The sequence below is a fragment of the Lynx rufus genome, unplaced genomic scaffold (genome assembly GCF_022079265.1).
Source record: "Lynx rufus isolate CCGP_SWC_20201006 ecotype Redwood Valley unplaced genomic scaffold, mLynRuf1.p SCAF_9, whole genome shotgun sequence".
Classification (NCBI taxonomy): Eukaryota; Metazoa; Chordata; class Mammalia; order Carnivora; family Felidae; genus Lynx; species Lynx rufus.
The window spans coordinates 89,171,177-89,191,446 of record NW_025814897.1 but is presented as its reverse complement, the minus strand read 5'-3'; the positions used below and the strand labels follow the sequence as shown (position 1 = coordinate 89,191,446).

Here is a 20,270-nt window from a genome sequence, read left to right as displayed (position 1 = left end):
TGAAAACAATCTTATCCAAAGGTGGATAGGAACAAGAAAGAAACATGTAAAAGTAAAAACAGCTTCCGTGTCATGCTTGAGTTGTCACCACGTCCCTGAGACAAGAGAACAAGAAAAACTCTTCTAAAAAGACTTCCAAAATGGCACTACTTCTCCCAAGGTAAGCAAAACAGAGAAGCAGATGGACAAAAATTATAGGCGGTAGCAGCCAATGCACACAGGGCACTGACAACCGTAATAGTCCACCTCCCCACATGAGGTCACCAACTTCTAGAGACAGGAGACAATCGACACACAAGCGAGTGCCCGTCACTCAGGAAGACCAGAGACGTTTCTGCAAACAAATCGCCATCGGAAAGCACAGTGATTCATTCTCCTTACTGGTAATGGGGGGATTCTCTGGGTTGTCGGACGCCCCGGGACTGTCTTGGTCCTGGGTCGGGTAGGCAGTTGGAAGGTGGGTGTGGAAAATGCTGTAGCCTCCCGAAGTGCTTCTTTCACTGGACGATCCACTGCTCACGTCATCGTCAGTGGGGTTGCTGGGGTAGATGTCTTCAGGGTTAGTTCTGTATTCACCCGTCTGGGTATAGCGGGTGCCATCACGGTTAACAATGGCTGGGAGAAAGAGAAGGCACTCTCAGAACTTGACAGCCGACATTTTCTGAGTTTAAGCAAGACTGTGGATTATCATGTAAGACAGTGACTTCAAAGCTATTTTTCTTTGTGATGAAGCAAAACAATACTTAACTACCTAGCTAGATGGGTGGGGGGAGTAGGTGATGCACTAAGAAAGTGTACCCTCCCGTGCCTACCCCCGCCTCTTAGAAATGGGGCGGGAGAAAGAGGGTGTGTTTGGACGTGTCCATGTTTGAATCCCAGCTCTGTGTGCCTCTCGACAAAGCTGGTACCGGGCTTCATTTCACTTCTGTCATTTGTAAAATGGGAAAAGTACTACCTTCTGTTATGAGCACTATATGATGCACTGTATGTAAAGTGCTTAGCATAGTATCCAAAATTTAGCTGGTCTCAAAAAAAATGAAAATTTCCCCACTGGTCCCTATTCTCCCTTCTCAAGGACATGTAAAATTTGTTGCTATTGATTCCAACTGTTTCTAGAAAGGATTGGAAGCAGGAGCAAAGAGGTTAGTAGTCCCAACAGGGAATATATATTTGCAAATCCATGAAGAATCAATGCCCCCTTCTTTCTAAGGGGCAAATGTTGTCAGTCTTCATGAGCCCCTACTCTGGTTAAGACATCAGCATGCCTCAACAGTGACAGAGCCCTTGCCCATCCTCTGTGACATTCAAACTTGAATTTGAGAAGCACAGAGGCATATAAAGCTCAAAATCTTTGATTTCAACAAGGCAATGCCTAGAATAGACAGGAGGAGAAAATGCAAGAATGATTTCCTTCATTGTTCCCCTGAAAAAGACTGGCTGCCTTTGTCAAGTCTGGCCCACTCACCGCACAAGTGTGCATTTAGCTGAAATTATTTTCTGCTATATTGCACTGGACTAAATATTCCTTTTGTCCACCTATCTGGCTTGCCCAAGTGGAACTATTAGTAAAACATAAATTAAAAAATATTCCAAAGTCTCGAACAGCCCGATAATCTCTGCAAATGAAGATTTGATCAGAAAATATGATGCAACTCGGATAGGTCTGGACTTTGAAAGGCATTGGTGGGCACCAAGGAAGTGGGACGTTTATTGAACGTGACTATGGGCCAAGCACACATTAGACATATTACCTTTCTTCATTTTCTTTTCAAATCTTACCTGTTGTTCCATTATCCAGATGAGAAGACTGAGGCTCAGAGACAGTAAGTCCTTCCTTTAAGATCACCCAGGTGGTAAGGAACTAGACCAAGCCTGACTGAGACAGCACATCTCACCGTGAGGGCCTCCCTTTCCTTCTCTGAGGCACAGGTCAGGGACAATTTTCTATATAACAGTGCGGGGCTGGATGGGCGCAGCCAGGAAGAATTCTCAGCCCTCTGCCACTGCCACCACTGTTCCCTTGTACACTGAGGGGTCTGGTCCTTAGGAGGCAGAAACCAGGCCTCCTCAACATTATGACGCTTCCCCCCAAAAATGAGGTTCAGAGGCCAGAAGGTCAGGGTTAATAAGTTGACCGCTCTGAAAATTTTGGTTGAGATTTTCTGTTCTCATACAGTGCCAGACGCCTCCTTCTTGGGGTAATCGAGATGAGTTTAGGTGGGTGTGGTATAAATAATGTTGAAACCCCTACCAGGAAATCTATGCCCTTTATAATTATCTTTCATACTACCATTAAACAAAATTTAGGGGGCTGGAATGCCTCTCCCCCTGAGACTTACTAATCCTCTTCTATGAGAAAGAACACAGCTCAGACTCAGAACCTTCAGCAGCTAGAATTTAAGAACACGACCTAATTTGTCCCACATTTTAAGTATATGTTTAAGGATACCTTCTACTTATGACCAAGAATTGGGTTTTCCATTTTCAGGCATTTTTTTTTAAATGAACATAGTTTAAGTAGAAAAGATTGGACCAATTAAACGCAAAATATCAAGGGAATGATTGTTCTGTGTACACAGAGGCGTCAAAAAGAGTGAAAGTGGTTTTCGAATGACTGCAGTTTGAGGAACAATGTGCTGGGGTCAACCAAGTTGTAGTTTCAAGCCACTGCAGGAGAAGGGGAAGGGCCAGTGAATCACAGCCAGTGTCCCTGGCCGAGGGAAACAACTATTCTGCTCAAATGTGAAACACAGAAAATGCATCTGATCCCTTTCCCAAGAATGGAGAAACTCAATGAAAGTTTGAAGAGATACGTACTTATGGTAATTGGTCCTTCAAAGGCATTGGGCAGGTGTGTGACCGATGTACAATCTTCTCCAGGTGGAGCTGTGGGGTAGCAAAGAAAAAAGGCATGAGAACAGTAAAAACTATGAGCAGAACTGATTTCTGTTGGTTAGTATGGGGTTTTATTAAACATTTTCTGAAATAATTTTCTTTTTTTTTATTATTGAAATGTACCATACCCTATACCATACTTTTCATCACCATGACTTACTTATTTTAGAACCGGAAGTTTGTACCTCTTAATTCCCCTTCACCTGTTTCACCCATCCCCACCCATCCCCCACCCTTCTCCCCTCTGGCAACCATCAATTTGTTCTCTGTATTTACGAGTCCGTTTCTGTTTGCGTGTTCGTTTGGTTTTTAGATTTCGCATATAAGTCAACTAAATAATTTTCTTTTTCTGAAACTTGATTAAGTTTCCTAGGAACTTCCCTGACCTTTGTGATGCATTTTCCATTTTTATTTACCTTCATACATTTTGGGAAGCTTACTTGTTCCTCTTTCCACCCTAACGGATTCATTCATTAAACAAACACATATGTATGTTCTCCATCAAGTGTTGCGGAAGGCTGGGGATATTATGGTAGATAAGATAGACACGGTCCTTCTGGAATGAGGCATCGATTAGAAATTACTTCTTAAGTGTGTTATTATAGAAGTAATGTCGGGGGGAGGGTTGCTGGGGTGGCTCAGTTGGTTAAACATTGATCTCAACTCAGGTCATGATCTCACAGTTTGTGAGATGGACTGTGAGATGGAGTTCCGTGTCGGGCTCTGCACTGACACACGGAGCCTGCTTAGGATCCTCTCTCTCCCTCCCTCTCTGCCCCTCCCACACATGCACTTTCTCTCAAAATAAATAAACGTATAAATAAATAAAAGTAATATGGGAACAGTGTAAAAACATTTTTTAATAAAGAAGTGTGAACTACAATAAAATCATATGCGATCCCAATACTCTGTAGAAATGATGGAAACACAGGACAGACCAATATAATCAAATGTTTATCAACGTGACCAGCATGAGAATATATACATTAAAATAAGCACCAAGAATTTACCTGATAGAATCTACTCCTGAAATCATTGTTGCACTATATGCCAATTTGGATGTAAATTTAAAAAAATTAAAAATAAGTTAAAAAAAAGTTTTAAAACAAACAAAAAAAAATTCCAAAACAAACGAATCTTCAGTGGCTTCTTTATGCACAGATGTGTTGATTAACTTAGCTGGATCCTTAAGTGCCTACTCTGTCTAGACTTCTTCTCAACATATAGCTAATGAGGTAGGTTGTCCACCATTGGTCTAGGTGCCCAGACTATTTCCTGAGACCAGTGTGCTGCCATATCCCACCCGGGCACCCTGGCTTCTTTTTCTTTGTCCTCTATCTTATCTTCTACTTTCCCCTCTTCTTCAGGAATAAAGATTTCTGACCGTACCTTGGATACTCCTAACCACCTAGAGACATTACTAAGTAGCTCTCTGAGAACACTGTGTAAAGCCCACTGAAAATGCCCTGAAAATTCCACCCTGCATACCTAAGCCCTAAAAAAACAAGATCGAAGAATGCCTTAACCAGCTGTTCCATTTATGCCCAAATGCTCTATTTGGTAACTAGACTTTGTATTGAGCTCTAAAAACTCAGAGAACTTTGAACTGGCTGTGCTATTGTAGGAAGTTTGGATCCATTTGTGAACTATAGCTTTTATACTGTGTATGTGTATTTGTGTGTGTGTGTGTGTGTGTGCGCGCACGCACATGCACCTGTGCCCAAAATGGCAGCTTATTTGTTAGGTTGGTTTGTCCCTAGAGTTGTTTCTTAGAAAAGACAAAGAAAGAAAGGGATGGGTGGATGGATGGATGGATGAATGGATGGATGGATGGATGGAGGTAGGAAGACTGCTATCACTAGGAAGGCTGTTATAAATATTTTAAGTGTTCTGCCATAAATTAATGGGTACTCATAACATTGGACAGAAACATAAGTTGAACAAAACAAGGTTTGGTTGCTTCCCAACCCCCAGAAGCATCTTTTCCTACAGGTAAAGGGGATGCCTTTGTATGTTCAACTGGAAAAAAAACAAAACAGGTTTTAGGAAAAGCCATTCTTGTAAAGGCTAAGTAAAAGATTTCTCAGAAGAGAGTCTCAGAGAAAGTCACCTCCTCAGTAAGGCTGTTCCTCACTGTCCAATGTCAGCCAGCCCTTTACCAATCCCCTACATACACCACCATCACACATTTGCTTGCAGCTCTTCTGGATTCTTCTCTCTCAGATTATCTTGTTCATTTTACCTGATGGTTGTTCAGGGCACATCTCCCAACCCCTAACCCCTGCTCCATAGAAATATGTAAGTTCTACGCGATGTGTAGTGACCTTAGCTATCTTGGGCAGAACATTTATGTGTGATCGGTCAGAAAGGCACTTAATAAATATTTGTTGAATGAACGAAAGAGGAAATACCAAGGTAATTTCTCACAGGCCCATTATTCCAGGAAACACACCTAAGATGTTAACCCTCCAAATGGACTGCCGTTATAAACAGGTCAAGAAATGTTTAGATAAACCCTGAATGGCAACACCATAAGAAATATTTTTTAAAAAGTTTTAGAAATATCAGTTCATTTATTCATTTTAAACATTACTCATGTGACGGGTTTTTTAAAAAGAGCAAAAAGATGAATACGTTCCTGTCTCTGCTTTTGAGGAATTCACAAGGTCATGGGGGACAATAACAATACTTCTTTAGATTTTTACAGCTTTCGAATAATTTTCCCAAGGATTTCCTCATCTGAAAATCAGGACAGATAGCCAACCTGGGAGATCTTGAAGAGTATCTACCCTGTCTGTTGTGGTAACGCCACCAGAAACTGGCCGGACCTGTGAGATGTTTCTTTTTTTTAATTTTCAAAAATTTATTTATTTATTTTATTAGAGAGAGAGAGGGAGGGAGGGAGGGACGGAAGCCAGGAGGGAAGGAGGGAGGGAGGTAGCACTCAAGTGGGGGAGGGGGCAGAAAGAGAGACAGAAAGAGACAGAGAGAGAGAGAGAGAGAGAGAGAGAGAAGCTTAAACAGGCTTCATGCTCAGCATGGAGCCTGATACGAGGCTCGATCCCATGACTCTGGGATCATGACCAGAGCCGAAAGCAAGAGTCAGGCAGGCCACTGACGGAGCCACCCAGGTGCCCCACGGACGCTTCTGGTACTGTCACTTGCACAAATCCGGAAACAGCCTTGGATTATGACCTCTTAATGACAGGGATGGAACGATGTTCCCCAAATTCAAACACAACAGCACTGCCCTGGGAAGGAACTTCCAGGAGTTGGGTTGTAATAGACCGGGGCACGATGTAAAAAAAACACCAAGACAGTTTTGTAAATCATTAGAGCATTTGTTCAAACGGAGCCTCTTCATGCTCCAGTTCACCTTAACTTTTATAAAGAATATCAAATCTGCCGAGCACACTAGGATGAATGGTGACCCAAATGTGCAATTAGTACCTTCACGCTCCCCTGTCAGACAGCAGAGCGTCACTGACAGTTTTTTATTCTGTTTAATGAGCACTGCACTGCTGGGGGAATCAGGCCTGGTGGGCCTTTCCTGAACCCAAGGGGTCGTTAGAAAGACTCTGGGGTGGGCTCCCTGGTGGGCTGCCTCTCTAAACTTTGCCTCCACTGCAGCAAAACAGCCAAGAGAAATGTTAATTATTCCATCCGGCCAATGACTCAGTGCCAGGTAGAAAGACATCTTCCTCAATGCCTGATAGACTCTAGATATCCAGTAAGTACTTGTCGAATGGATGAAAGAGCGGAGAGACAGAGGGATGTAGAATCTTCTCCTAAATCCCTCCTTCAAAAAAGAATGGGGTGTTTTACTGGAGGCAAACTTAAAAAATGGACCAACTCAAGTCAGTTCTCTGGGCTGTTAACACAAAAGTCCCCATGCTCGTGCTGGGCCTTCCTGAGAGAGAAGGCGATAAAAATAAGAATCGTGCAGCCTTCCCAGGGTCTGCCTTATTTTCATTTGTAACCCACAGGCCACCTTTGACAAAACTGCTGCTGAAACGGTTAGCACACGGAAGCGATCTGCTAAGATTGAGCTGGATTTGGTCCCTGTAGACCAAAAGGGTCTTGTGGGGGATCACATCACTGGGTCTTGACTAGCTGCTGGCAACTCTCCAGCTAAGCTGGATTCAAGGGCCTTTCCAATGAGATCCCTGCATAGAACAGAAGGTTATCAAGACCCAAAGTCCCCTTAGCCCCTCTTTCATCTGACTCTAAACCAAGACATTTAGACTTTCTCCTGAGATAAACAATCTTCTCCAGCTTCTTTTTTGCTTTGTTTTGTTTCATCGCTTCAACGAAAGAACCTCCCAAGACAAGAAATATGGCCACTGGTTCTTTCTCACTCGACTTGCCCAGCAGAGTACTGGGTACATATAGTGGATCGATAAATACTCTTTTTAAAATGTAAAGGAAAACTGGGCCGCCTGGGTAGCTCATTCGGTGAAGTGTCCCACTCTTGATTTCAGCTCAGGTCATGATCTCGAGGTTTGTGGGATCGAGCCCCACATCGGGCTCTGTGCTGACAGCTTGGAGCTTGCTTGAGATTGTCTGTCTCCCTCTCTCTCTGCCCCTCCCCAACTCATGCCCTCTCTCTCTCTCAAAATAAATAAACATTTAAAAACAAAACAACAACAAAAAACTTAAAGAAAAACGTATAAAAGCAGCCTATCTACATTAAGTAAATTTGGATAAGAGAAGAGGAAATCTTCCCCTTAACCTTGACTACTTTGCTACAACCATTTTCGTATGCACACACTCCCTGAACTTCTCCAACTTTTCAGCTGGACTACCGCCTCCCCCGCAAAGAAGAGGAAAGTTGATTAGTACTGTTCACTCCCTTCTCTGAGGATAGGCCCATCCTTACAGGCAAAAATAAGGGCAGGGAGAGAAGTCTCCGTAGTAACTTGTCTAGATGGCTGCAATTCCAGGCAATAAAACAGTGCGAGCTTCTAGCCTTTTGAATTCAGGTTCTTTCCAGCAAGCGATACTAACTCGTCAAACAGGTGAGACAATGTGGATACGCAACAACATAATCTATGGCATACCCTCACTTGACAAGATTCGGTGGGAGAAGAAACAGGCAGGACCCAGAGACTCTGGAGTATGCAGTCCCATGGCAGCCCTGTCCCATGTGACCAACTCCTTCGTCTAAAACACAACGTCTTCCCAAAGCCCTCCTCTGACCTCTGGCAAGAAAATAAGCTAGCTAGGCCACATGTGGCTTTGTGTCTATTTCTCCTTTATTTGCACGTGGGTTTTCTCACTGTCGTGTCATCAGACGGACGGTGTGGGTTTGAGTGTGGGAACGGGGTATCGGCCATGTACTGTTTAGCCTCATTTGGACTCTCCTCTTTTTGGTTGAACTTCATTCGCACCCTTCGCTCATATACCAGGGAAGAGAAAACACTCTTCGGTCCTCTCCTCTGTGTTTTGAGGGTCCCTCCCACAGGCTTAGGGACCTGCATGTATTTGACATAATTTTACTGGCTTCACACACCCCATTTCAACTATTCAACCCTGAAACTTTCTCTTTCTCCTAAAGTCTAGACTTCTCCTTCCGACTTCCCACTCGGATCCCGACTGGTCATGCCACCGTGGGTGGCCGGAGAGTGAAGCTACTGATGTAATCTCACAATTATTTTGATGCTTCCACTTGCACTTAAAAATCCATGCAGATTTGATATTCTACTACTATATATGACATCTGTGTTTGTCTCATGCAAACAACGTCTTCAGTCATCGTATAATAATCTGTATTTGTCTCCGACAGATACTGTCTTTAACCACTGTCCAGCTAATTTAACTCAGCCCTCCTTCCCATCTTTAAGGAGAACCGATATGCCAGGAAGACGTGTTTATCGGGTTTATCTTGTGGTTCCATCTTCCTTTCACATAATCTAAAACCTTCCTAAGGGACAGAAGGCCCAGTCTGAGAAGTAAGTAATCGATCAATGTTTGATTGTCGGCATTCAAAATTTGACATTTACGTTTTTGACCCTTCTCAAAAGACGCTGAAAATACACGATGCATGGAATTTTTGAATTTTGCTGGAGCCTGAATTAGACTTATGAGCATGTTTCTAGGCCAGTGGTTGGAAGGAGGTCCCTTAGACAGGGAGAGGGGCCTGGCCAGCAGCCCAGCGTGCACGTCGTAGCTTGGCGCTCTTATTCTCCAGTTGTCAGGCTCTCGATTGTTGGGAAAGGAAACTCAAGAAGGTCAAAGGCTTACAGTATATCCTCCCCGCTTTCTCTACAGCCCCAACATATAATAAATACCTCTGAGCTAAGCCATTTGGCTCATACACCAACGCTCTCATTAGATTCATGTCGCTTCTTTATTCAAAACCCCGCAATGACTTTCCATCACGTGAACCTAGTAAAATCCACATTCTCTATCATGGCCTACAGGGCCCTGTGTGATCTGGCCCCTGTCTACCCCCCTGACTTCATTCCTTGGCATTCTCGCTTCTGCTAGCGGGGCTTTATCCACCCTGGCCACCTTGGCGTCCTCAGAATAAGCCACCATGCTCCCCAACACCTGGCTTTGCACTGGCTGTCCCCCCTGCCCCTGGCTTTCCTCCCTGACTCCAGCTGGGGCTCCCCCAAATGCACCTCCTCACAGGCACCTTCCCTGGCCACCTTCTCAGACCAAAGCTCCCCTAGGACTCTGAAGCTTCCCGCTCTGCTTTCCTTTTTAGAGCACTCGCCACTCTCTCCCATCACTTAAGGTATTTACTATCTCTCTGTTTCCTGTTGGCCTCCCTGCCTAGAAAGTCAGCACCCTGGAGATAGGCATCTTGTCTCTGCTGTGGAGATACTCAGTGAGCATCTGTTATGTGAGGGGAAGCCACATGAACCACCCCCCCCCCCAACTTCAGCCAAGACTGAATTACTGTCAGCTACACTGCCGAAGGCCCGCATGCCCGAAGCAACCCCAAGCGCAGAGACATCCACTCGGAACCAACCTGAAGCATTAAAGCAGTACGTGTCATACTGGGAGGTGTTGGATGTGAGGATGTACACCCCGGTGTTGTTTGCGGCACAGATGGAGTTGGGGTGAATACGGGGGATCACCACGTGGCCTTCGATGAACCCGTACCTGCAAGAGACAAGCAAGAGGTCATCCACCTGCAAGGCGGACGTCACCCCTGGGGACGGCAGACGTTTCAACAACTGAGTTGTCCGAAATCCAAAAACAACAGCAGAGGGAGAATGGAGGGGATCGACACCGCTGATTTTATTTAGAGCTCTATACAGAGCTTTAAAAAAGAAAGAGGCAGGAAGGAAAAACCTGTTTTCAGATAAAATCTGTGGGCAGCAGCAGCAAGTCCGTTTGAACAGGCGGAGGGAAGCCTGAGTCGCCGAAGAGGGAAGAATGACCACTTTATATGATGTGAGTTCCACTCCGGCTCTCCATCACCTTCCCATTTTCCAGGAAACACATCAAATCACCAGCTCCCAAAGGATGGGACGAGGTGGCTCTTCGCATCAGCCCTCGAATGTCAAAACTGCCTATTTCCCCCACCCTCACCCCTTCCTTCCCCGCCTCACCTCTTCCTGTGATTCCCTTGCTCCAGACTCCATTACTGCAAACACAAAGCCCTGTTTATATGCTAGGAACACAGTACATTTTGCCTCACGAGCATCCCAGGCATAATTTCATTGCCAGTGGAAGTAAATTGACTGTCATTAAAATGGGAGTAATAGTGATTAAGTAAGTAGATAGCGGTGCCTCATTTAGCTCGGGAATTTTCCAGAGGCAGCACAGTCAGAGAAGTGCATAAGGCCCCTCTGCCCCTACCAGGATGTTTCCAGGAGCAGGGGAGCAGGTCAGAGCTGGAGGCCCCTTTGGATGCAACAGACAGCACCCGGGCCTCTTGGATCCGCATCGCAGAAGCTGAATACTCACTACACAATCTGTCCGGAAGGGAAAATGCCTCAAAATGAGATGTGGGCTGAGAAGAGGGTGGCGGCGGGGCGGGGGAGGTAGGACAAAGAGGGTGAAGTTAAATCCAGCAAGTTTCTGAAACTGCAATGCTGGCTAAAACGCACAGCGTAGATCCTTTTAATCTTTCCTGCCAGAGGCAACAGCACATAGCGCATAGCCCTGCAAGACCCACGGAAATGGCCATGAATTTGAAATGTCTAAGCACATAGAGCTCATTAGGTCTATGTTGCAACTGTAGCGCATGACTAATTCCCCATCTGAAAGGACAGACTGGTTTCTCCAAAGACTCCTGAGCTTGGTGGGCAGAGGGAGAGCAATTAAATGTTAACAAGTTTCCATATATCTGGGAACGGCTACTAATCAGGGCGGGGCACACAGAAGAGAGCGGCTGCTAAGGTTTTATGGGAGCCTATGAGACTTGCCACCTGTCCTGTGGCAGATATCTGATTCATAGCTACCGGAGCGAAATTATGGAAATGTGTTTTGCAACATTTAATACCTGCTCCGGGTGGAAGGATAGGTTTCTTAGGCCCCTTTGGTTTTTCTTTTTCTTTCTTTTTTATTTTTAATTAAAAAAATTTGGGGGGTGTTTATTTATTTTTGAGAGAGAGAGAGAGAGAGAGAGAGAGCGCACAGGGGAGGGGCAGAAAGAGAGGCAGACAGAGGATCCCAAGCAGGTTCTGTTCTGACAGTGCAGAGCCCCATGCGGGGCTCGAACTCACCAACTGTGAGATCATGACCTGAGCCGAGGTCGGATGCTTCACTGACTGAGCCACCCAGGCATCCCTCTTTCTTTCTTTTCTTTCCTTTCTTTCTTTTCTTTTCTTTTCTTTTCTTTTCTTTTCTTTTCTTTTCTTTTCTTTTCTTTTCTTTCTTTCCTCTCTCTTTCCTTCCTCCCTCCCTCCCTTCTTTCTTTCTTTCTTTCTTTCTTTCTTTCTTTCTTTCTTTCTTGTTTTAATTTACAATATTCGCTCTTGTTTTAATTTAATTAACAATATCCTTGGTGAGCCTACTCCCCACCCCACCCCCATCACATTCAGGAGATCTGTGTAATACTGACATTCTAGAATCTGCATTCCCTTTGTAAGTTATTCCTGAGTTGTTGCCACCTCATTCCAACTGCCACTTTTATGCATCCCACCGTACATGAGCTGGGATGTTAAAATTTAAATGTGTGTATACTGCCCCAGCAGGCTGCTGTTCACAGGGAGGAAAGAAATGCTCAGCAAATCCATGCACCTTGCTTCGTCCCCCTTGCAGTCCGCCCTTGGGGAGGGTCGTTAAATTCTGGCCCTGGGCTCAGGCGAAGAAGCAGGACTGGGATCTGGACTCCTCCCCACGCACACAATGTGGCCCTGGGGCCACTTCTTGAGCCTCGGCACTCCTCCGAGCCTCAGTGGCTTCTTCCAGACACTGGAGTAATAGGATTGACCCAGGATGCAGTCTGAGCATGGAGGGGACGTGGGCGAGTGGGGAGCAGGGCGCCCAACCCCTAAGTGCGCAACAGTTCGCCAGTGGGAGTGGGAAGAACCTCCCTCTTTTCAGCAGATGGGAACAGTTCTGTGTTTCCTAAGTATGTCTTGCCTGTATTTCACAATCAAAATTCAGCTTCGTAAGTGTACTTTTTTAGGCTACTGGCCTAGCCAGGGCTGTATTTAAACAATTAGCCTGGGGGAACAGAATAAATGGATCTGCTAATTGGCCTTCCTTCATTGCAGCCTACAGCTGGGGTTTGGGAGTCAGCGAAGCTTCTTCCTTCCTCCGCTTTCCCATTCTCCCAGACCTCGCTCAGAGCAACGCAGATGTCTGCGCACATCTGCCCTTTCTGTGAGAGCAGCACTGCTCCGTAGCACTGTCTGCGATAATGGAAATGTTCTATCATCTGCGTTGCCCAATAGAGCAGGTGCCAGTCATCCGTCCTAGCTGAGCACTTGAATGTCGACAGAGCCGCCGAAGCACCAGGGTTCAATGTTACTGAATTGCAGTGAGCCCGCCACACGTGGTGAGTGGCTACCTTATCGGTGCAGTTTTGGAGTCAAGACTTTTCCTTTTCAACAGGAGAGTCTGGGCTCCCACTCCTAATGTGGGCGTTACTCTGTAGCCAAGGATGCGGACAGGCGTGCTTAACTCACATCTCATGGCTTGGATAAAGACGTCTGCAGCTTGACTTTTATTTATTTATTTTTAATTTTTTTTAAACATTTATTTATTTTTGAGACAGAGAGAGACAGAGCATGAACAGGGGAGGGTCAGAGAGAGAGGGGGAGACACAGAATCTGAAACAGGCTCCAGGCTCTGAGCGGTCAGCACAGAGCCCGACGCGGGGCTCGAACTCACGGACCGTGAGATCATGGCCTGAGCCGAAGTCGGACGCTTAACCGACCAAGCCACCCAGGCGCCCCTGCAGCTTGACTTTTAAAAAGCAGCCTGTGTTTGTACGTGTGTGTATAATGAGAAAGAGGAAGCGTGTTACCTAATGACATACATTGCAAAAACAGGGGGAAGCTGCCGGCTGGGTGGAGACTTCAGAGCGGTTGTTCGGCTTACCCAGAACTCTTCTAGTGAAAACAAACCAGACCAAACCACTTCACCGTGGTTGTCACTGCTGCTAGCTTTCAATGCGTACCACTCGCCACAGGGCCATTGGAAACTCAGAAGCAGAAGGCCACTGCCTGCTGTGACCGTCCTGCAGCAGAAGGGTCCATGGAGCGCGGTGATGTCCCACACAAGGTCTCTCAGGAGGCCTTCTGGTCCCTCTGACCACTTCCCAATCACGTGTAATAATCTATCTTAATAATTGCCATGCTCTTTCGTTTACAGTCTCAAACCAGAGCAACACAGAAGAGAAACAAACAAATGGGAGACGGAGAGACACAGAGAGAGAAAAAGAGAGAGAGAGAAAGAGAGAGACAGAGAGGGAGTTGTTTGGAAAAAACTCTGCTTTGAGCCACGTCTGCAGAGCCAGGACTCCACCAGGCACGTATTTATTTTAAACACTGTTATTTGGTTTACGTTTTCTTGTGGTTCCGACAATGATATTGCATGCTTCTTCAAAGCCGGGAGAGCGCTGTGGAAGCACTTTAGGCAAGAGGATTCCAACCCTTGACCCTTAATGGCCTCCTCCGGGCAACCCCACTATGATTCACAAAGGTGTCTTTAGCGGGCTTTCAATTCCAGTTGTCCTACAGGTTCCAGGTTGAGTTGCCCAAATTAATGGGTGGGGCCGACCCTTCAGACAACCATCCATCAGCCGTCAGGGAGGAGCCTCCGGGTTCTAAGCCCCGCCCCCTCTCGCCTCTCACCTGCAGGTCTCAAACCCGATGCTCAGGGCTGCCTCCATCTCGGTCATGGTGGGCAGGGTGCTGTTGAAAGCCTTGCAGAGGTCAGCAGCCTCCGTCTTTGAGATGCTGTAGCGACCGTTTTTCTCCACGTGGAACACACCCGCGTATCGGCAGGTTATATTCAAATCTGTGGATGAAACAGAAATGTTAGATACTTCTGCATACATTAGTGCAAAGGGTAAGAAGTTTGTTTTAGGGTAGATTCGTTAAAAAGACTCATTTAAGGGGCGCCTGGGTGGCTCAGTCGGTTAAGCATCCGACTCTTGGTTTTGGCTCAGGTCACGATCTCATGGTTCGTGGCTTCGAACCCCACATCGGGCTCTGCGCTGAAGGTGTGGAGCCTGCTTGGGGTTCTCTCTCTCTCTCTCTCTCTCTCTCTCTCTCTCTCAAAATAAATAAACTTTAAAAAAAGACTCACTTAAAAAACCTCTACTGGCCAGAGTCTTCCACATTCACACGGCCTTCCAAAGCCCCACACGTTCAGCTCAACGCTGAGATCGGACACAGTAAAGCAGGGTCACTCTACTTTCTCTCCATCAATTGCTTTACAACCAAGTTTTTAAAAAGCACAGGGTTTATTTCTGATTATGAAAGTCATATAACTTGTAGAAACCCGACAAAATTCAGGGAAGTAAGGAAGGAAAAGCAAGGCCACCAACTATCGCCAACACTTTAAATATTTCGCTGTATCTTCTTTCAGTTTTCTGAGTGTGTGTGTGTGTGTGTGTGTGTGTGTATGTGTGCACTCATGCGGGTGTGTCTACTTATGTACTTACATAGTAAAAATCGTACTAAATATACAGTTTTTGATTTGATGGTCTTTTTTTCCACTTAATCTCATACTATGAGCATTTCCCCCCAATCGTGTAGTATTTATTGTTCCCATAACTTAACAACCTCGATGGCTTCTGGTCGTACCCAGAATAAATGTCCTTATCATGGCTGATAAGACCTACACGAGCTGGCTCCTGTCTCCCTCTCTAACCTTTTGTAGCTCACTCTGCTCCAGCCATAAGGCTTGCCTTCAGTTCCTTTGGAACTGAGCCCTTTGCCACCTTAGAATACTTTTATCTGCCACCCCCTCTGTCTGGAATGTTCTGTCCTTAGATCATGGCATTTTTGGTTTGGCTTCACGTCACCCCCTCACTTCCCTCAACACTGTCATCCAGCCCACGGTGTCTCCCTCACTCACCCTGCTTTTGTGCCTCCACAGCAACTTGTTTATTTATTTTTGCATTTAATTATTATCCATCCACCCTTCCTGTGATGGAGGCTCCAAAAAAAGCAAGGCCTTTTCCCTGTTTATAGTGTTTCTCTAATTCTCACAACGGTGTGCCAGAGAGTAGATGTTCAACCAATATTTACTGAATGAATAAATGACTCATTAAAATTTCCTAAGAAACACACTTTCAACGTGTTGACAGATAAGGCCAAGATCAGTTGCTGGCTCCCAAGAGTCAGTGGCATTCAACATAGAGGCCCAATGGCTACCAGCTGCTTAAAGAATTATTTAACCCAAGAGCTTCTGTGCATTTGGCAGACGTGAACCTAAAATCTCAAGAAGCAGTTGAAAAATTATCTGATTCTCCCTGATCCTGTGTAACTATCTCAGAAGGCTTCTATCCCCTTAGGAGAAAACTCATTATTTTTCTAGGACTGTTATTATCCCCGGTCTGCACTTCAGTAAACTCCAACGCGGAAAGGTTAAGTCATTGTAGCTGTCCTGGTGAAGCGTACTTCCTTGAGCCTCGAGGGCTGTCCTTTCCTGAGGAAGCTTACCTTCCTCTGGGCCTACTGCATGGTGGCCCGCGTGCCAGGCCAGGCACCACATCGTTAGTCAGGGGCCAGGTGTGGCTTCAGACAACACTGACTTTAACTCAGACGCCATCTCTCACTTGGCCTGCTCCAGAGATGGTCAGAAGATTCTGCGCGTTCATTCATGAGAAAGTTGAGGCTCAGAGACGTAAGTGGCCCCAGGAAGCAGGCATTTCTGTCTGGAGCCTGTAGCTGACTTCCTGAATCTCAGTTGCTTTGGTCTGCAGTTCTGAGCCAGTAGCCCGGGGTCGGGGTGTGGGGGTGGGGGGGAGGCCTGTTCCTGCGGAGTCCCCCCACGCCCCCAGCACCTTTGGGGTTTGATGTTACATTATCTTCCGCAGACCCTGAGAGGTGAATTGTATGCATGTCTGTAGTGTTTATAGGCAAGGAAACCGAAGCTCAGGAAATGGAAACACCTTCCCAAAGTCGCCCAGCTATTACACGGCAGGGCTGGAGTCCCAGCTCAGGTCTGTGTCACCCAAACCCACCCTCCAAACCACTTCGCTGTGTGCCCTGGGATTCCTTCGTGTCACTAGAGCGAATCTGCACTCTAAGGGGGAGAGGCACACCTAAACGACGACTACGTAAGGACTAAGATAGGATCAGTGTTACTGAGCTGGATGGACAGGAAGCGCTTTCTCCTTTCTGAGCAGGAAGCAGGTGCTAACCACCGGCGAACAGTGTCTGGAACCATAACATTTCTGTATGAGCTTTCCTGAGCCTGAAAATACTAAAAGAAGAAACAAGAAATGGAGCTTTGAAAAGACATCCGCCGATATCAATTGCTTCTCTCTCTCTCTCTCTCTCTCCGTATCATTAGCACGTAGGTGCTGCTTAATAGCATCAGAACTAAGTGGACTGGAGAAATGTGTTTTTGCGTGATTAATTCCTTCCTGGGTCGACTGGTGTCCTTCTGGAGCCACTCGCACAACACTTGGCTGATGAGGCAAGACAGAGGAGGGAAATGCACAAGGCCCTTTTGAAATATTGTTTGTTCTCACTGACATTTTCAGCTTTGGCCTCTGTCAGCCAACGTTCACACCGGGGAAGCTGGGGTGACAGCCCTTCCGGCAGCCTACAAAAGTAAAACACAGCCTCCCAACCAACTCCTTGGAGGTGAGGCTCCTGGGGGAGGCTTCAGCAGACGGCAGGAGGGGCGACTGCCTGGCAGCACTTGGCCAGGTGGCCCGTGTCACTCCCGGGTTAAAAATAAACCACCAAGGACGGTGGTTTGGAGCTGAATGGCAGTTTCTGTTGTATTAAAATTAATTCTAGTTTGCCACCTGGCATCCAGAACATGCAAATGCAAAAGGAACTGAGACTTTTGAATAAAATGCCTTGAGTTCCGCATGCGGCTGCCGACCCGACCTTCCAGACAACACACGCATGTGCTGTGTGTGTCCGCACGGCGGAGCGCAGGGGGTGCAGGTGGTTTTGTGCGTCTGTCCTTCCAGCCAAGACGGGAAGAAACAGGTAAACTCAGCCTTCAGTGGTCCTCGACTGGGAGGCGTCCACGGGCCTGCCACACAGCAGGGATCAGCAAAGGGCTGCCGAGAGAAGAAATTCTGTGCAGACTGGAAGTTCCACGGCTTCCATTTACCTTAATCTAACAGACAAGGTCCAGCTGCTAATCCTGATGGATTTTAGCCACCTAGGGATTGCAGAATCGGTGCCCGAAACTTCACTTCAAGCCAACTATCCCCGTGAGGGCTTATAGTTCTTCCTCTCTGGGTCCCTCTTGCCTTAAAGGGACTAAGCTGTCAGGGCTGTGTATCCTTTAATGATTGATGAAGACTTTCCAACAGGCTTCCTTAACACTTATGCAAACCCAAATTATGACTCCAAAGAATACCGATAATACCGACAGCAAGGACAGTAGCAAACATGCATTGTGCACTTAGACACATGCCAGACGCTCCTCTAAACACTTTACGAGCACGAACTCATTTTGTCCTTAAAACAGTCCTACAAGGGGCGCCTGGGTGGCTCCGTCGGTCGAGCGTCCGACTTCGGCTCAGGTCACGATCTCGTGGTTTGTAGGTTCGAGCCCCCGCGTCGGGCTCTGTGCTGACCGCTTGCTCGGAGCCTGGAGCCTGCTTCAGATTCTGTTGTCTCCCTCTCCCTCTGCCCCTCCCCTGCTCACGCTCTGTCTCTCAATAATAAATGAATGTTAAAAAAGATTAAAAAAAAAACAAACAAAAAACCCCAACCCTACGAGGTAGGTGATATTATTATCCCCACTTTCCAGATCCAACTAGTCTGGTACCGCGCACCTATGGACTTAATCACCAGGCTACTACTCCCTACCCTGATTTAGGTAACTTGTTATGACCTCCCAACTATGACTCCCAGTGCATAGCTGAGAATATTTCCAAGGTTTAAGTGAAGTTAAGAGCAAGACTGAGGTGTGAGTAGCCATGGACCACAGGTCACCCGATGGGGCTCCAGCATCGGCGGCAGTGGCATTTAACCCACACCAGAAACACGAACCCCTGCAGAGAAGCAGCCCTTCCCAGATGTGTGTGCATCTCTCCCGAAAAACAGAGACTTCTGTGATTAGGGCTCTGTTGTGACTCAAAAGGCTAACGCTGAGTGGCCAATTTTATCTCTCAGACGTTTCCAACTGAAAATAAGTCAAGAATGTTTTCCGTTGAGGCCTCTGGTCTCCAATAAATTTCCTGTGTCATGTAATAAGTAAACTGTCCCAAGTCCCTCCCTCTGAGAGACCCAACGGGCAACGGTTACTGTTCAAGGCCACTTCCAGATTCAGGGAGGAGTCTCTCTGGAGGGAGAAATGCCACCCGGGCCGTCAGAACCCTCGTTACTATAGGAGGGTCAGAGAGGTCATGGAGTCATGGAGAGGGATCTCGTTGCCACAGGGGAAGAGGTAGGAATGCCCTTCTTGTCTAACGTACTCCCTGGCACCAGACTCACATGCAGGTTTGGTAGTTCAGCTTATTGAGGACCCTCCCACAGCTGGGTTCAAATCCTGACATGGTCACTCATTCCAGGTTATAAGGCTAGGTAGTTCCTTCTCCTCTCTGACACTCAGTCTTCTCCTCGATGGGTTGAAGATCCCAACCCTTCAGGGTTTGATACGGTGTTTGGACTTCATTAGAATCAACGGTATGGCATGCCTATTAAGGGCTTATCTACTTCAGCCAATTTAATTCTCGCAAAAACGCTACGAAGGAGGCACTATTGCTAACCCCGTTTTAGAGACAAGGAAACTGAGGCACAAATAGGTTCAATAACTTGCCTCGGTCATCCAGGTGAGAAAGGCAGGGATCCGACCTCTGCTATACTGCCAATGAGGCAGGGTTCTGGGATACATCCATTCTTGGCATAAATCCTAGCTGACCCCTAACACTATTAATCTTACCTATATTTTCCACTAAGCCACAGATCAAGGAAAATAGGTCTGTCTAGTAAAATCGGCCCCACACATGTCAAAACCTTGCCAAATGAAACGGCAAGGCTGGAGACGAATAGCTTCTTGGTTTGCCCCAGTCTCTCCCCAAGTGGTAGAAACATCACCCCATCTGCTGAGTCGAGCATTGTGTAATGTTTCCCTAGCTTGCTGTCCTCCACATGTCCACTTCCTGAGGGGCGAATTGGGGTGGTCACCCAGCTGACCAGCTGACCAGCGATAGAGCTGAGTGACAAGAGGTTTTCCATCCAGATCCACCAGCTGGTCTTTGGGGGCGGGGGGGAGTGTCTATAAACCTGCGAAATCGTGTGCAAGCCTATGTGTGTATATGTATCTGTGTGTGCAAGTATGTGCATGTGTGTGTGTGTGCGTGTGTGTGTGTGTGTGTGTATGGAGGGTTTTGGGTGGGACAGCATCCCTAGGTTCCATTAGTTTCTCAGAGAAGTCTATATGACATCAACAGGTAAAGAATAAAAGAAACTATTATCTTCAGGGTCTCTTCAGTAATGAGAGATTCCAAGATGCTGGAATTTTGGAACTTCTTTATGACAGTAGGGACTGTATCTCTCCCTCATCACTGTGTCCCCAGTACCCAGCACAACACTGCACAGAGTAGGCACATGTTGAACAAATGAATGAATGAATGAATGAATGAGTGGATACTCTGTCCTACCCTCAACACCACTCAGGACAAGGAGACTTGTGAGGTGCAAAAACGAAGAGCTCTCAAGTCCATCTCCCACATGACATCTCAAGACTCACCAGCTGGGCCCTGTTGAGAATTCCCTGTTGGACACTTAAAATGTCTTTAACCCGAAGCATCTGCT

The 20,270-nt window shown here is 46.5% G+C and overlaps 1 protein-coding gene and 1 long non-coding RNA gene across 11 annotated transcripts in view; one reads left to right on the top strand and one right to left on the bottom strand.

The window, feature by feature from the left end:
• The window catches only part of CD44 (CD44 molecule (Indian blood group)), an 87,749-nt gene that overhangs the window by 38,038 nt on the left and 29,441 nt on the right, over window positions 1-20,270 (bottom strand). For all 10 annotated transcript variants that reach the window (XM_047070592.1, XM_047070593.1, XM_047070594.1 and 7 more), the window contains exons 2-5: window positions 14,160-14,325; window positions 9,875-10,008; window positions 2,818-2,886; window positions 382-615 (exon numbers count right to left, since the gene is read on the bottom strand). In XM_047070592.1, the coding sequence (XP_046926548.1) occupies window positions 382-615; window positions 2,818-2,886; window positions 9,875-10,008; window positions 14,160-14,325 (603 nt within the window). The remainder of the gene's footprint in view (window positions 1-381; window positions 616-2,817; window positions 2,887-9,874; window positions 10,009-14,159; window positions 14,326-20,270) is intronic.
• LOC124504920 (uncharacterized) lies at window positions 13,473-14,231 on the top strand. The gene is made up of 2 exons (XR_006960548.1): window positions 13,473-13,587; window positions 13,678-14,231. It is a non-coding gene; the product is annotated as an uncharacterized LOC124504920 (long non-coding RNA).